This window comes from Acanthochromis polyacanthus, chromosome 17 (genome assembly GCF_021347895.1).
Source record: "Acanthochromis polyacanthus isolate Apoly-LR-REF ecotype Palm Island chromosome 17, KAUST_Apoly_ChrSc, whole genome shotgun sequence".
In the NCBI taxonomy this organism is placed as follows: Eukaryota; Metazoa; Chordata; class Actinopteri; family Pomacentridae; genus Acanthochromis; species Acanthochromis polyacanthus.
In genome coordinates, this window is record NC_067129.1 from 27,359,431 (window position 1) to 27,376,752 (window position 17,322).

At 45.2% G+C, this 17,322-nt stretch overlaps 1 protein-coding gene and 1 long non-coding RNA gene across 2 annotated transcripts; both read left to right on the top strand.

Moving 5' to 3' along the window:
• Positions 1–11,258: 11,258 nt before the first annotated feature.
• On the top strand, positions 11,259–12,190 carry LOC127530693 (uncharacterized). Its single transcript, XR_007937376.1, has 3 exons — positions 11,259–11,770; positions 11,941–12,042; positions 12,145–12,190. It is a non-coding gene; the product is annotated as an uncharacterized LOC127530693 (long non-coding RNA).
• A 1,340-nt stretch (positions 12,191–13,530) lies between these two features.
• Positions 13,531–16,364, top strand: ins (preproinsulin). Its single transcript, XM_022221651.2, has 2 exons — positions 13,531–13,722; positions 16,100–16,364. The coding sequence occupies exons 1-2, from the start codon at positions 13,539–13,541 to the stop codon at positions 16,264–16,266; spliced, it is 351 nt and encodes a 116-aa protein (XP_022077343.1). The 5' UTR covers positions 13,531–13,538; the 3' UTR covers positions 16,267–16,364.
• The last annotated feature ends 958 nt before the right edge of the window (positions 16,365–17,322 follow it).

Here is a 17,322-nt window from a genome sequence, read left to right on the forward strand (position 1 = left end):
TTCCGATTGATAGCTGGGGGGGGTCCAAACCCAGGGTCCGGTTTAACAAGAGGTCGCACAGGGCATGGGAAGTGATGGAGAAAGACGGGGACTGGGTGTTTCCTTTCTGGGGGGCATGCTGCTTCTTGGATGGTGGCTTGAAGGCTAGTCGGGTTCCCCAGAAGGGAGAGGAGGTGTCATTCACCGACATGGTGGCTGGGAACTAAACAGGGGCCTCCAACAAAATTAACAGGGGGGTGTACTGGGCTTGACTAGATTTTACACAAGGAGAATTACTCACAGGGGGCTGACGGGTGACCAGACGAGGAGCAGAGCAGAGGGATTCCAGTTACGGGGATGGCGAGGGCTGTGGAGGGGAGAGGATTGGTCCAAACCCCGGTAGTGGGCTCTCCGGGTCCGTTTGTTGGCCAGAGTATTCTGTCACGGGGCTGAGCTGGTGGACCCGAGCAGAAAGCCACACCACCAGGGCTGGCCGAATGCAAGTGGTTTCATTGTTTGGGGGTGAAAATGGTGGCTTGGTGGGGGAAAACCAGGGCGCAGGAGCGGAGGGCCCCGGGCAGGAGCGGGGGTCCAGGCAAGAGTGGGGGTCCAGGCAGGAGTGGGGGTCCAGGCAGGAGTGGAGGTCCAGGCAGGAGTGGGGGATCCAGGCAGGAGCGGGGGTCCAGGTAGGAGTGGGGGATCCAGGCAGGAGCGGGGGTTCCAGGCAGGAGTGGGGGACCAGGCAGGAGTGGGGTTCCCGGACAGCTGGTGAGTAGTTCTTGTTCAATACTCTGGCAGGGAGTGGAAGGCTGAGCCGGTACTTATTGTAGGGGTGAGTCGTTAGCATGATGATTGTCAGCTGCCCGGGAGCCGTGGAGGAGGTTGTTTGCCTGAGTGGAGTCAGCTGAGAAGCTAGACTCCACTCAGGCACCGAGCTGCAAAGGAAGAGACAGGGCAGGGGAGCAGATGGGAGATAGGCAGGCCAGGCAGGGCAGAGGAACAGATGAGAGACAGGCAGGGCAGAGGAGTGGATGGGAGACAGGCAGGGCAGAGGAACAGGAGAGGGGGAGAGAAGCATGAGCGGGAGGAAACAGATGGGAAAAGGGGTATTTGGGGATGTCAGGTGGGAAGGACGGGGGTGAGGAGGGAGCCCTGACAATATGTCAGAAGAAGGATTTTAAATTCTATTCTGGATTTAACAGGAAACCAATGAAGAGAAACCAGTATAGGAGAAATATGATCCCTCTTGCTAACTCCCATCAGTACTCTGGCTGCAGCTTTTGGATCAACTGAAGATGTTTCAGAGAACTATTGGGACATGCTGATAATATGGAATTACAATAGTCAAGCATGGACTAGTTTTTCTGCATCACTCTGAGACAGTATGTTCCCGATTTGTACAATATTTCTCAGGTGAAAAAATGAGTCCTACAGATTAGTTTTATGTGTGAGTTAACCCTTTAGGTGCCACAGTTTTTTCAATAAAATATTCAGTTTTGATATCACTTCTTCAAAAGGTTATAACTTGAAAAATATTAGAAATAAAGGCAAACTGTAAATTAGAAAAATCATCAGTATGATCCAAAGTTCGTGATGGGAGTGAATTCACTCATTTAATTTGTACATTATGACATCACCAGGCGGCAGCCATATGGATTACATAACTTTTATTGTCGAATCGGCACCTTATCGTGGTGGAGGATTTTGAGTGTCCCTGTGATCCTGGGAGCTATGTTGTCCGGGGCAATAGCTCCTGGTAGGGTCTCCTAAGGCAAATTGGTCCTGGGGGATGGACCTGACAAAGAGCGATTCAGAAAACACTGATGACAGTAAACAAAGGTGAAGCCGCTACCTCACCCGGGTTAGGGATACCGGGGCCTTCCCCAGGAGCCAGGCCTGGGGGGGGGGCCTTGCAAGAGCACGTCTGGTGGCCGAGCCTTGCGGTCCCGTGGGGTTCAGTGTGGCACAGCCAGAAGAAGAAACATGGGGCCACCGCCCAGTAGGCCCACCACCTGTAGAGCATGAAATCGGGGTCGGGCTCTATGCTCACCGGGCAGTAGGCAGGAGCAGGCACCACCCCCTGGTGGCATAGACTAACTCTGGGGACGTGGAATGTCACTGACAGGGAAGGAACCTGAGCTGGTGCAGAAGGTGGAGAAATACCATCCAGATATAGTTGGTCTCACCTCCACACACAGCAAGGGTTCTGGAACCAGAATCCTGGACAGGGGTTGGACTCTCTCCTTTTCCAGAGTAGGCCAGGGTGAGAGGTGCTGGGCGGGTGTGGGGATACTCATAAGCCCACGGCTGAGTGCCGCATTGTTGGAGTTCTCCCTGGAGAACGAGAGGGTCGCCTCTCTGAGACTTTGTGTTGCCGAGGGAATAACTCTGACTGTTGTCTGTACCTCCTTGGAGTCTCTGGGTGGTTCCTGGAAGGGGACCACTTGGGGATTCCATAGTTCTGGGAGACTTCAACGCTCATTTGGGCAATGTTGGAGAAAGCTGGAGGGGGGTGATTGGGAGGAACGGTCTGATTTGAACCTGAGTGATACTTGATTCTTGGTCTTCTGTGCTAGTCATCATTGTCCATAACAAACACCATGTTGGAGCATAAGGTTGCTCACAAGTGTACCTGGTACCAGAGCATCTTAGGTCAAAGGTCGATGATGAACGTCATAGTCGTATCATCAGACCTGCAGCCATATGTTTTGGACACTCGGTAAAAGAGAGGAGCAGAGCTGTCAACTGATCACCACCTGGTGGTGAGTGGGATCCAGTGGAAGACACCCAAACAGACCTGGTAAACCCAAACATGTAGTTAGGGTGAACTGGGAACATCTGGTGGAGGACCCTGTCTGTGGGATTTTCAATTCCCACCTCTGGAAGAGTTTGTCCTGCATTCCGGGGGAGGTTGGGGACATGGAGTCTGAGTGGTCCATGTTCAAAGCCTCCATTGTAGAAGCAGCTGTTAGGAGCTGTGGCCTGAAAGTCACTGGTGGCGGTAACACAAAAACCCACTGGTGGACACCAGTGGTGAGAGAAGCCGTCAGGCTGAAGAAGGAGGCTTTTCAGGCCTGGTTGGGTCAGGGATCTCCTGAAGCAGCTGACAGGAACCGGTCGGCTGCTGCAGCAGTTGTGGAAGCTAAAACTTGGGTGTGGGAGGAGTTCATGAAGGCTATGGAGAAGGACTTTTGGTTGGCCTCAAGGAGATTCTGGCAAACCGTCCAACGTCTCAGGAAGGGGAGGTAGGACTTTACTCAGGCTGTGTACAGTCGGGGTGGAGAACTGTTGACCCGTACTGGGGATATTGTTGAGCAGTGGAAAGAGCACTTCAAGGAACTCCTGAATCCAGTCAACACATCCTCTGTGGAGGAGGCAGAGCCTGAAGACTCAGGGGAATTTTGTCCATATCTGTGGCAAAGGTCGCCGAGGTAGTTAAGAAGTTCCTTGGTGGCACCAGATGTGGATGAGATCCACCCTGAGATGCTGGACTGTCTTGGCTGACATGTCTCTACAATGTCACGTGGACATCGGGTACAGTACCTGTGGAGTGGCAGACCGGGGTGGTGGTTCCCATCCTTTAAAAGGTGGACAGAGAGTGAGTTCCAACTACCAGGGTATCACACTTCTCAGCCATTTCTGGGTTCTGGAAGGGAGGCTCCGACTGATTGTCGAACCTCAGATTCAGGAGGAACAATCCGGATTCCATCCTGGTCATAGAACAGTGGATCAGATCTTTACTTTTGCAGAGCTGCTGAGGGGGTCATGGGAGTTCGACCTGCCAATGCACGTGTTTTGTGGATCTGGAGAAGACCTACGACCGTGTCCTCTGAGGGGTTCTGTAGGGGGTACCGAGAGAGTATGGGGTACCAGGCTCTCTGATACGAGACATTCGGTCCCTGTAGAACCAGAGTGAGACCTGTGTCCACATACTCAGCACAAAGTCAGACATGTTTCCAGTGACCTGTAGTCATGAGCTCTGGGTCGTGACCCAAAGAATGAGATCGTGGATACAAGCGTCTGAACTCTCTGTAGGGTTTCTGGGCTCAGTCTTAGAGAAACGGTGAGAAGATCAGACATCCAGGCGGAGCTCGGAGTAGAGCTGCTGATCCTTCACCTCCAAAGGAACCAGTGGAGGTGGTTTGGAAATCTGATTCGGATGCCTCCGGAGAGACTTCCTTTGGAGGTTTTCTGAACATGTCCACCTGGGAGGAGACCCCGGGGTAGACCCAGAACTCACTGGAGGGAATAATTATCTCGTCTGGCCTGGGAACACCTTGGGATCTCCCAGGATGAACTGGAAAGCATTGTTGGGGAGAAGGACGTCTGGAATGACCTGCTTCATCTGCTGCCTCCAAGACCCCATCCCAGATAAGAGGAAGAAATTGGATGGATGATGGATAGATAAATGGACTGAACTTTTACAGATGTTTATCGATCAAGATGGCATTATTTGGCTCAGAATGTGTCGGATCCCTGTCTCCACACTACCAACAGGCTCATCAAAATGTCTGATCCACTTGTGAAACTCTTCCTCATCTTTCAAGCAAACCCAGCCATCATAATCATCATTTAGGATGGGGCCATGAATGCCACTGCGGCCTCCACCATTATTATCAGTGCATTTTCTCCCACGTCTGAGGTTTTTTCTATCCTTGTTAACCCCTCACCGTTAGTGGTGTTTTGACCACCCATGCTCCCCCCCACCACATCCCATCCTACCACCTCTGCTACCCCCACTACGTCCCCTCCTGCCACCCCTGCCACCCCACCACCCCTGTTACCCCACCACATCCCCTCCTGCCACCCCTGCTACCCCCACCACGTCCCCTCCTGCTACCCCTGCCACCCCACCACCCCTGCTACTCCCACCATGTCCCCTCCTGCCACCCCTGCTACCCCCACCACACCCCCTCCTACTACCCCTGCTACCTCCCCCACCTCCCCTCCTGCCACCCCCGCTACTCCCACCATGTCCCCTCCTACCACCCAGGACCTGGTGAAGCAAAGCATCGGCTCCAGTATGTGCTGCTTGTAGACTATCATGGCGCACTGACCCGCTGCCGTTACACACAGACGCAGCATCACTTTCTGTCTCACTGGACGAGTGAATGTCTTCATCAGAGGGTGAATATTCCTCTTCAGAATCTGAGTCAGCCATTACTTGATGAAGTGCTTCATCAACGGTGAACAGACCTCTCGGGATGGTGAATTTTCTTTTGCTAAAATGAGCCGTCTTGCACTCTGTTACGCTCCGACTACAACCCTTGTCTCCTCGGTTTTCAAACTCTATAAACTCCAAAACTGAATGAAAACAAGCCCACAAATGATGCTCAGATTGATGTCCGCCATCTCCTGGTGTAAAGTAGTAACTACATGTGGCTCCATTTGTGAAGCTATGGCTGTTATGTTCTGCAATGTTGCTTGTGGCAATATTGCAACTTTGGCGCTTAAAGGGATTAAAGGACATGTCCTGGTCAAAGATAACTCCAAGGTTCCTCATAGTAGTACTGGAGGCCAATGAAATGCCATCCAGAGTAACTGTATGCTTTGACAGCGAGTTTCTAAGATGTTTGGGGTCAAATACAATGACTTCAGTCTGGTCTGAATTTCGTAGTAGGAAATTACAGGTCATCCAGGTCTTTATGTCCTTCAGACAATCTTTCAGTCTGGCTAGCTGATTAGTTTCCTCTGGCTTCATAGATAAACACAACTGAGTGTCCTCAGTGTAACAATGGAAATTAATTCAATGCTTCCTAATACAGTTTTTCACAGTTGCTGAAACACTAAACCCCATTCTCTGAACCAAATTCTCAGTGGCCTAAACTCATTTTTCGAATCAAACGCTCTTTTGGTGAAAACTTAAACACTGTTCAGGTCCTATGCTCAATTTGCAAAACTCATCTGCTCTTTTTTGCAAAACCTGAGACACATTCTCAGTCACTAAACAAATTTCACAACATTTTTCCAAACTTGTAATCACTGGCAGCAAAATGTGAACACGACTCCAACACAGCTGTTATCTTTTACACACAACAACTCAAAATGTAACACACATGTCTCCAATGATGTGATCAGACCAAGTGGGAAGGATAAAAGCCAGTTCAGACTGCACAGGTGGCACATGTGTTTCCATGGACAATGGATGGAAACATACAGAGAGACAGAGGGGTTCGCGTGAGAGGTGGTGGACAAGGAGGAAGAGGCAGAGGACGAGGAAGGGGAAGACCGAGAACAGTCATCACGGATGAAATTCAGGCAACTATTGTCCACCATGTCCTGGTTCATGGGATGACAATAAGAGAGGCAGGACAAAGAGTCCAACCCAATTTGCAAATTTTGAGAAATGTGTACAATGAATGGAATTTAGTGTTTTATCAATTGAGAAAAACTGTAATATTCAGGTTGCTGATTCAGCCATCCATCCTCTATACACCGCCTTATCCTCACTAGGGTCATGGGGGGTGCTGGAGCCTATCTCAGCTGACTTGAGCTAAGGGAGGGGACACCCTGGACAGGTCACCAGTCTGTCACAGGGCTACATATACAGACACACAATCGCACTAACACCTACAGGCAATTTAGAATAATCAATTACAGTTTTCCCAATTGCTAAAACACATTTCTTGAAACCTCCACCCATTTTCTCAAAACCTTAAACACAAATCCAAACTACATTCACAAAACCTCAGACTTTTCTGTCAAAAACTAAACTATCACCTCAAAACCAGTTCTCCTGTGTTCAAAACCAAACTATGCGTTCAGATCTTACACACAGCAAGTAAAAACATGTTCACCTCAGATCATTCATTAGACACTACTTGAAATAACTTAGGACACAGTGTGCAGTCCATGTAGTGAACAGAAAATGTTTATTTTACTGTAAATACATTTAGAAAAAGTAATAATAATAAATCATCGAAGTCAAAGTGATATCTAAATTCACTTTCATAACAAAAAATAAATACAAAACAAACTAAACAAAAGCACACTAGTGCATAGTCACGGTCATGGAGATTCAGTCTCCAACATCTTGTCTTTGTGCAGGGTCTGGCCAGAGGACTTCATCTACATTGCTCGCATTTTTTTTCCCTTGCCAGACAACAGGGGAAGAACCCTCTGGTGTGCCAAACCCAGCCTTGACAAGACTCTGCAGTTACAGTGCCTTGTGAAAGTATTCGGCCCCCTTGAACTTTTCAACCTTTCGCCACATTTCAGGCTTCAAACATAAAGATATAAAATTTTAATTTTTTGTCAAGAATCAACAACAATTGGGACACAATCGTGAAGTGGAATGAAATTTATTGGATATTTTAAACTTTTTTAACAAATAAAAACCTGAAAAGTGGGGTGTGCAATATTATTGGGCCCCTTTACTTTCAGTGCAGCAAACTCACTCCAGAAGTTCAGTGAGGATCTCTGAATGATCCAATGTTGTCCTAAATGACTGATGATGATAAATAGAATCCACCTGTGTGTAATCAAGTCTCCGTATAAATGCACCTGCTCTGTGATAGTCTCAGGGTTCTGTTTAAAGTGCAGAGAGCATCATGAAGACCAAGGAACACACCAGGCAGGTCCCAGATACTGTTGTGGAGAAGTTTAAAGCCGGATTTGGATACAAAAAGATTTCCCAAGCTTTAAACATCTCAAGGAGCGCTGTGCAAGCAATCATATTGAAATGGAAGGAGTATCAGACCACTGCAAATCTACCAAGACCCGGCCGTCCCTCTAAACTTTCACCTGGAACAAGGAGAAGACTGATCAAAGATGCAGCCAAGAGGCCCATGATCACTCTGGATGAACTGCAGAGATCTACAGCTGAGGTGGGAGAGTCTGTCCATAGGACAACAATCAGTCGTACACTGCACAAATCTGGCCTTTATGGAAGAGTGGCAAGAAGAAAGCCATTTCTCAAAGATATCCATAAAAAGTCTGGTTTGAAGTTTGCCACAAGCCACCTGGGAGACACACCAAACATGTGGAAGAAGGTGCTCTGGTCAGATGAAACCAAAATCCAACTTTTTGGCCACAATGCAAAACGATATGTTTGGCGTAAAAGCAACACAGCTCATCACCCTGAACACACCATCCCCACTGTCAAACATGGTGGTGGCAGCCTCATGGTTTGGGCCTGCTTTTCTTCAGCAGGGACAGGGAAGATGGTTAAAATTGATGGGAAGATGAATGGAGCCAAATACAGGAGCATTCTGGAAGAAAACCTGTTGGAGTCTGCAAAAGACCTGAGACTGGGACGGAGATTTATCTTCCAACAGGACAATGATCCAAAACATAAAGCCAAATCTACAATGGAATGGTTCACAAATAAACGTATCCAGGTGTTAGAATGGCCAAGTCAAAGTCCAGACCTGAATCCAATCCAGAATCTGTGGGCAGAGCTGAAGACTGCTGTTCACAAACGCTCTCCATCCAACCTCACTGAGCTCCAGCTGTTTTGCAAGGAAGAATGGGCAAGAATTTCAGTCTCTGGATGTGCAAAACTGATAGAGACATACCCCAAGCGACTTGCAGCTGTAATTGCAGCAAAAGGTGGCGCTACAAAGTATTAATGCAAGGGGGCCGAATAATATTGCACGCCCCACTTTTCAGGTTTTTATTTGTTAAAAAAGTTTAAAATATCCAATAAATTTCATTCCACTTCACAATTGTGTCCCAATTGTTGTTGATTCTTGACAAAAAATTAAAATTTTATATCTTTATGTTTGAAGCCTGAAATGTGGCGAAAGGTTGAAAAGTTCAAGGGGGCCGAATACTTTCACAAGGCACTGTATATCATCACAGGCCTGTTCCATTGCCTCCAATAAATTTTCCCTGGTGTAGGGCTGTTGGTCATAGACCTTCCACCACCATGAAGAGAAAAAACTCCTCTATTGGATTCAGGAAGGGGCTGTAGGGTGGAAAGAAAACCTTGATGAAGCGCTGGTTGTTAGTGAACCACTCACGAATCAGGACAGCATGGTGAAACCTCACATTGTCCCAAACTATGACATATATAGGATGCACTTCTTGCCGATTCTACTGCTCACATTCAGTCATAACATTCTGTAGACCACCTAGAAATGCCAGGAGATGTTCAGTGTTGTATGGTCCCAGGTTTGCATGACGGTGGAGAAACCCCCTGTTACTTATGGCTGCACAAAGGGTGACATTGCCACCACGCTGGCCAGGGACTTCCACAATGGCACGTTAACCAATTATGTTCCTGCCTCTGTGCCTCCTTTTTGCCAGATTGAACCCTGCTTCATCTATAAAAATGTATTCATGGGGCCTTTCCATGGAATCCAGTTCAAACATTCTCTATAAAAATAGATAAAAAGTAGTTTAGTACAGTAAGTAATACAGAAAGACAGACTACTTCAATAGTGTATTTACAGTATGCACTCCAGATTTACATACAACATAGTTTACAGCACTGTAAAAGAAGCAACTGCAACTACAAGCCTACAGTAACAGTCGGCCTCTGAGCAGAGAGTCGTACTGAAAGCATCAGTGCAGAAAGTGTGTGTAGGTTACATTTACCTGCACATACTGATATCTTAGATCGTTGACTCTTGCAGAGTTGCGCTCAAAGGGTACCCTGTACACTTGTTTCATGCTGAGTCTGTTTCGTTGGATGACACAGAGACACACTATTGATTCCATCAAAGTTGACATGGTCTTCAGTCACTCTCTGCTGGATATCCAGAGTCGGATGGCATTATGTTGAAGGACCATGTCAACAATGAGTCTTTCTTGCTGTTGGGAGAACATAGAAGGCCTTTCTCCCTCATGTGGTCGTCTTTCAATTCTACAAAGAGGAAAATGCATTTACAAACACATCCAGCCAGTAAAAACAGTATTGTAATGAGCATTACAGTACTTACAGTAAAGTACAGTAGTATTCTTGATGTCAAAAACATATACAGTAAATACATGTATGTCGAAGACACAATTACCTGTTGTCTTCTCTGAATGTCCTGACGATGCCGGCGACAGAGAACCTGCTCAAATTGGGTTGGACTCTTTGTCCTGCCTCTCTTATTGTCATCCCATGAACCAGGACATGGTGGACAATAGTTGCCTGAATTTCATCCGTGATGACTGTTCTAGGTCTTCCACTTCCTCGTCCTCTGCCTCTTCCTCCTTGTCCACCACCTCTCACGCGAACCCCTCTGTCTCTCTGTATGTTTCCATCCATTGTCCATGGAAACACATGTGCCACCTGTGCAGTCTGAACTGGCTTTTATCCTTCCCACTTGGTCTGATCACATCATTGGAGACATGTGTGTTACATTTTGAGTTGTTGTGTGTAAAAGATAACAGCTGTGTTGGAGTCGTGTTCACATTTTGCTGCCAGTGATTACAAGTTTGGAAAAATGTTGTGAAATTTGTTTAGTGAGTGACTAAGAATGTGTCTCAGGTTTTGCAAAAAAGAGCAGATGAGTTTTGCAAATTGAGCATAGGACCTGAACAGTGTTTAAGTTTTCACCAAAAGAGTGTTTGATTCGAAAAATGAGTTTAGGCCACTGTGAATTCGGTTCAGAATTGTGAAAAACTGTAACTTCAGCATATCTTTGGACTGTGGGAGGAAGCCGGAGTACCCGGAGAAAACCCACACATGCACAGGGAGAACATGCAAACTCCATGCAGAAAGATCCCAGGCTGGGATTTGAACCGGGATCTTCTTGCTGCAAGGAGAAAGTGTTAACCACTACTCCACTGTGCAGCCCCATTAATATTCAGTTTAATTATATTTTTATACATTAATATCCAAATTTTTGATATTTTAAGACATGAATATTCAGGTTTTTGATATTTTTATACATATGTAGGATTTTGACATTTTTATACATTAATATTCAACTTTTTGTTGTTTTTCACATTAATCTTCAGGTTTAATTTGCATTATTAGAGCAGCAAAGACAGTTCAGCATTTAAGGAATGTAGCAAAATATGCAAAAGTACCAGTAATCTGAAAAGAACTACTACAACAGTAAATACAGCACATCAGTGGTATTACACAGATTGTTTAATGAATAGAAAGACTGATAGAGCATCATTGATGCACAGATTGCATAGGTTCTTGTTTATGTCGTAAAATATCCTTCAGACTGGTGTAGGACTTTATCATTCATAGTGACTATGATTAACAATTCCCAGTGCAGACAGATTGGTAATGATTGTCACCATGAACACCTTCAAGAGGAACCAGCAGCTTCACTGATGCTGACTACAGACGATTCTGAGAAGTTCTCATCAACAGTTTGTCATGGCAACGCTCTATCACGCTCAGTTGAGCTTCACTCTGAGTGACAAACAAGCAGCAACAAGAGCTCCGTCAGCATGAAGACACACATTAACTCCAACCTTCAGCCTCCTGCATGATCTTCCTCTGAAGGATAATCAGAAACAGCTTATTAAAGACGATGATCAAGATTCAGGATGCAAAATAGAAACTAAACCAAGTCTAACTGATGAACATGGTCCTAAATGAGAACAGCAGAACGTTCTCAGTCCTGGACCTATGGACTGGATCTATCTATGTCTGCATCATGGATCCACATGGAGAAGAACTGAACAGAGGAAGAGAAACATCTGAATGAGAGACTTGATAAAGATGGAAAAAGATCCAAGAAGATCAGTGAGCAACTAAAAACCAGTGAATCACAGAGTCAGCAGGAATCAGGAGGTCTAGAAGGAGTCATAGTTCCACTAATCAGGAGGTCTAGAGGGAGTCATAGTTCCACTAATCAGGAGGTCTAGGAGGAGTCATAGTTCCACTAATCAGGAGGTCTAGAAGGAGTCATAGTTCTATTAATCAGGAAGTCTAGAGGGAGTCATAGTTCCACTAATCAGGAGGTCTAGAAGGAGTCATAGTTCCACTAATCAGGAAGTCTAGAGGGAGTCATAGTTCCACTAATCAGGAAGTCTAGAGTGAGTCATAGTTCCACTAATCAGGAGGTCTAGAAGGAGTCATAGTTCCACTAATCAGGAGGTCTAGAAGGAGTCATAGTTCCACTAATCAGGAGGTCTAGAAGGAGTCATAGTTCCACTAATCAGGAAGTCTAGAGTGAGTCATAGTTCCACTAATCAGGAGGTCTAGAAGGAGTCATAGTTCCACTAATCAGGATGTCTAGGAGGAGTCTTAGTAGCACTAATCAGGAGGTCTAGAAGGAGTCATAGTTCCACTAATCAGGAGGTCTAGGAGGAGTCTTAGTAGCACTAATTAGGAGGTCTAGAAGGAGTCATATTTCCACTAATCAGGAGGTCTAGAAGGAGTCACAGTTCCACTAATCAGAGCTCCTAAAATGACTCTACACACAGTGAACTACTTTCTCCATCCAGCTGTAAAAACAGACATCAGCTGCTTCAGACTTGGTTCAGGGGTTCTCCATGGAAACCAGAGTTAGTGTGAAGCTCAGACAGTGTGAAGGAACCTTCAGAACATCAACCTCTATGGACGGAGGACCAGAACTAAACCTGGCTGCTGCTCACAACTAAACTTCCAGGTGAAGAACATGAGAAGAAGCCTGATGGATGCTGGAGAACATTCTTTGGTTAGATGAAGATCAATGAGTTGGGCTCAGATGGAGTCCAGATGTTTGGTGAGAACCTGATCAGGACTACCACAGTGGATGGATGGTCCTGACAGTGAAGCACGGAGGTGGAGGTATGATGATCTGGGGCTGCATGAGATCAGAAGGTGTTGAAGACATTTCTAGACCGAGCATGAAGGTCTGAGGAGGAACCAGAATCCTGGCTGACCAGATGAAGAAGAGGAACATTTCAGTAGGAGAACATCCAGAAAACAACATCACACCAGAGCTTCTCCTCTAGAACCAAGTGGAACCAGAAGGTCCAGATGATTTGCTGAAGAGACCTGAATCTCAGTAATCAGAACTAAAGAAACCAGTTTGTGGACTCTGGTTCCCTCCAGCAGGACTTCAGCTCACCTGGTCTGTATGAGGGCACAGATGATGAGTTTGGTCAGGTTCTAGACTGGTTCTAGACTTTACTTTGTACTGGTTCTAGTTCTAGACTGGCTTTAGACAGGATTTTGGACTGTCTTCAGACTGGTTTTAAACTGGCTTCAAACTCTTATGAAGGACTGAAGGAAGTGACAAGTCTTGTAAGTGAAGCTAAGCTTTAGTCTAGTTCCTGCTTTGGAGCCTGCCTTCAGCTTGTAATCTGATACCAGAGACAGTAATCTGATTACTGTGGGTTAATGAGTGCTGAGGATTGGTCTGGACGAGGTCATCACATCATGTCGCCTCATTAGCCACTGTTTGTTTTACTAAGTGCTGAGCTCGTGTTTGTCCACTAATCCGAATTTCCATCTCCTCCCAGGATTCAGAGCTGAAGGCGTGTCCAGGTCCAGGTCCAGGTCTATAAAAGGAGAGTAGAGCTTCGGTTCTTCCTCACTCCGACCGGCTCGTCTCCGTCCTCCTCCTCTTACCTCCGACTCTCCAAGTGAGTTCTTCTTCTTGCTCCTGCAGCTTCCAGCCTGTCTGCAGCTTCATTCTTTCTGAACCGTGTCCTGGTGTTCAGGTCTCGTCCAGATGGCGGCGCTGTGGCTCCAGTCCTTCTCCCTGCTGGTTCTGCTGGTGGTATCGTGGCCGAGCTCTCAGGCCGTCGCCGCCCCGCAGCACCTGTGTGGATCTCACCTGGTCGACGCCCTTTACCTGGTCTGTGGAGACCGAGGCTTCTTCTACAACCCCAAGAGAGACGTGGACCCTCTGCTGGGTGAGAACGTCCACTCCTTTAAAGGTCTCAGAGGAACTTCCTGTGGTCTGGATGTGTGTCTGCAGCAGTTCAGTCTGCTAGTTTCTGGTCTTTTTACTCCTTATTTTATCTTTCTGTAATCCTGAAAGGCCGTTTGGAGGTTTTTTTTTTCATTTTCTTTGTGTATTTTTTACGTGTCTTTTTCAGGTTTTACGTTTCTTAATGGTTGTTTAATTTGGGATTTTCAAAGACTCTCTTTAGTCTTTTTGTTGGTCTTTCCAGAATTTTTTAGTCTTTTTAGTTTTTGTGTCTTTTTACTTCTTATTTTATCTTTCTGTAATCCTGAAAGGCTGCTTGGAGCTTTTTCATTTGCTTTGCATCTTTTTTTAACATGTCTTTTTCAGATTTTGCGTGTTCACTGTTCTTTAAATGGGATTTTCCAAGATTCTCTTTAGTCTTCTTATAAGTCTTTATAGAGCTTTTTAGTCTTTTCGTAAATCTGTGAAGTTATTCAGTAGTTTCTGGTCTTTTTCCTTCTTACTGCAGTGGTTCCCAACCTGGGGTCCGTGCCCCACTAGGGGGCGCCAGAGATCACAGCCTCAGCATTTGTCTGCTCAGAGGCTGTGAGGTTACAAAAATTAGATTTTTACATTCTGTATAAAATCAGAGTAACAGACTTACTGTGTCATCACCAGTCTGCCTATAAAACATTGTTAAAAACATTTATTTGGTCTTTCCTCCAAAATTCTTCGCTGCTTTGATGCCACACCTCCTCCACTTCTGTCCACGCTTTCTTCAGGTTGGCTCGCTCATCCCCATGCATTAGTTTGTGTGCAGTTAGAAAGTTACTGATGGAAGCGGTGTCTGAAAAACGGCTGAAGATTCATCAGCACCTAAAAAACTCCTGAGAGTTACCTTAGATTTGGTTTAACTGAAGGACAAGACAGAATTGTGTTACTTGTGGTGAAATGAAGTCAAATTATGGCGACATCAGGAAACAAAACGCAGTTCGGTAAAGTCGGAAAGATATTCACAGATTCTGACCTCCAGCATCAATAACTCCTTAAATTTACGTGGTCAAAACATAAACGATGCCTCTTTCCCATCATTGTAAGGTAGGACATGTGCTACAAGCCCAGTTTAACCAGAAGTAGCTGTGTTTCAAGCTGCAGGAATAACACTGGTGTCTATGAGCAGCCGGCTGGACGAGTGATCAGGGACTGTCAGCAAATTATAAAACAAAAGAGAGACACAAATACTCAGTAAGTTCACTCCGATACTCTGTAGTGTCACATTTACTGCAGCCAGTGACCGACTCCTGCTGGTCAGACTACAACTCTTGGTTTGATATGAAATATTTTTTCACAATTTTAAGGAATTTTTATAGTAAAAACAAATGAATAACTTAACTCTTATGCACTGCAGTGTCAGCAGATTGACAGCAGCCATAAACCACAGAGGCTGAGAACCACTGCTCTCACTGGAACTTTCTGTAATCATGAAAGGCTGTTTGGAAGTTTTTTTGTTTCATTATTTGTCTCTTTTGGTCTTTGTGATGTCTTTATGGTTGTTTAATTTGGATTTTTTTTTTTTTTGCATATTTCTGAGTCTTGTCCACCTTTAAAGCTCCTAACAGACCTTCCTGTGGTCTGTTGTGTATCTGCAGTGTTCAGCTGTGTTCGTTCTGGTACTTTCTGCTCTTTTTCCTCCTTACTGAGGTCTTTGTGTAGTTGTGTGGCACTGTATGAAGGTTTCGGTGTTTGCTGTGCTTGTTTTGGATGTTTCTGCACACGTTTTGTATCTTTTACACTTCCTGTCATCTCTCATTGTCGTACTATTTGAATCCCCTGTTGGTTGTTTTATTGATATATTTAAATGTGTTTGAGTCTCCTTGTGTCTTTTTCTGCTTTCTGCTTGTTTAGCTGCTTTTTGTACATCTTTGTCATCTTGTTGTGCTTCTTTAGCTGCTTTTTGTACATCTTTGTCATCTTGTTGTGCTTCTTTAGCTGCTTTTTGTACATCTTTGTCATCTTGTTGTGCTTCTTTAGCTGCTTTTTGTGTTTCTTTGTCATCTTGTTGTGCTTCTTTAGCTGCTTGTTGTGTGTCTTTGTCGTCTTTATGTTTGTTTTGTGGTGGTTTTATGCCTCTGTCGTCTCTCTTTACACCCTTGTTGTGTGTCTGTGGCATCTCTTACGTGTGATCAGAGTTATTTTTCTGATTATTTTGCATCTTTTCCTGTCTTTGCTGCGTTTTTCTGCGTCTTTAAGGTTATTTTCTGGTTCTTGCGTGTCTTTGTTGTTGCTTCACGTCTCTTCTTGGTCCTGGCAGTTATCATGATTCTCTGGAGGTTTTAGTTTACCTCGACACCAGCGTGATGACTTCCTGTGTCCGTCCTCAGGTTTCCTCCCTCCTAAGGCGGGTGCAGCGGTGGCGGGCGGCGACAACGAGGCGGCCGAGTTTGCCTTCAAGGACCAGATGATGGAGATGATGGTGAAGCGAGGCATCGTGGAGCAGTGCTGCCACAAACCCTGCAACATCTTCGACCTGCAGAACTACTGCAACTGAGCCGCCGGGCTCCCTTTAGCCTAGCTTAGCTTAGCCTAGCTTAGCACAGCTGGGCTAACTGAGCCTGAGCCCCGCCCTCTCCGCTGTCAAATGAAGAGTTGAGAAATGGATGAAATTATTTTTCCTAGAAAATAAAGTTTTGTGAATTGAGACGTGTTCATTCATGAATTTTTATTTTCTGTCTTCATCAGAATCAGAATCACATTTAAATAAAAACATACAAAGAATTTAGATTCAGCCGTTGGTGTCACCCTGGAAATAAGGAAAAATTAGACATAAAATAGCAAAAATGAGAAACAAAACGGCAAAAACAAGACAAGAAACAACAAAAATGAGACAGAAAACGACAAAAACGAGACACAAAATGACCATATTGATCAATAATAGGTATTGATTGTCTCATTTTTACTCCATGTTTCTGTGTTGTTGCTAACCCTACTCTAATCCATGCTAATGTGATCTTTTTCTCAGCAGTAGAAGCTAGATATTTAGCTAGCTGTTACTGCTGACCACTGATGGAAAACAGTCCAAAGAATGAGTCTGATCCTGATAATATGAGGTAGAGAGAGACATTCAATCAAGGCTGACAATGGATGAAAAGATGGAAAATAGAAGAGAGGACATAGCTTTGATCTACACATTCTGTAGGAACACTGATGGAGGATGGAAACGACAAAAACAAGACAGAAAACGACAAAAACGTCATCCCAGGTTGTGGGACACCATCCATGAACAGTAATAATTGTTTCTAATGTTATGATGCATCATGCATGTTGGCGCCGCCTGCTGGCTGCTCAGGAAACTAAAACAGGACACAGGATTATGAATCCTTCATTTTTCTGGAGTCCAGCTGATAATATTTTACTGTTAGGAAATAAAAACACAGTAGAAGAGGTGAAAACAACAGCAAATATCTGGAAAATAATATGTCAACACATTTAAATACAGTAAAAAATAATCTGATAAAGAACTAATTATGTTTTTAAAAACAGAGGAGCTGATGGAAAATGAAAACTCTTCGTCCTCAGACCAGTGAAGCTTTTAGACTGAGGATGA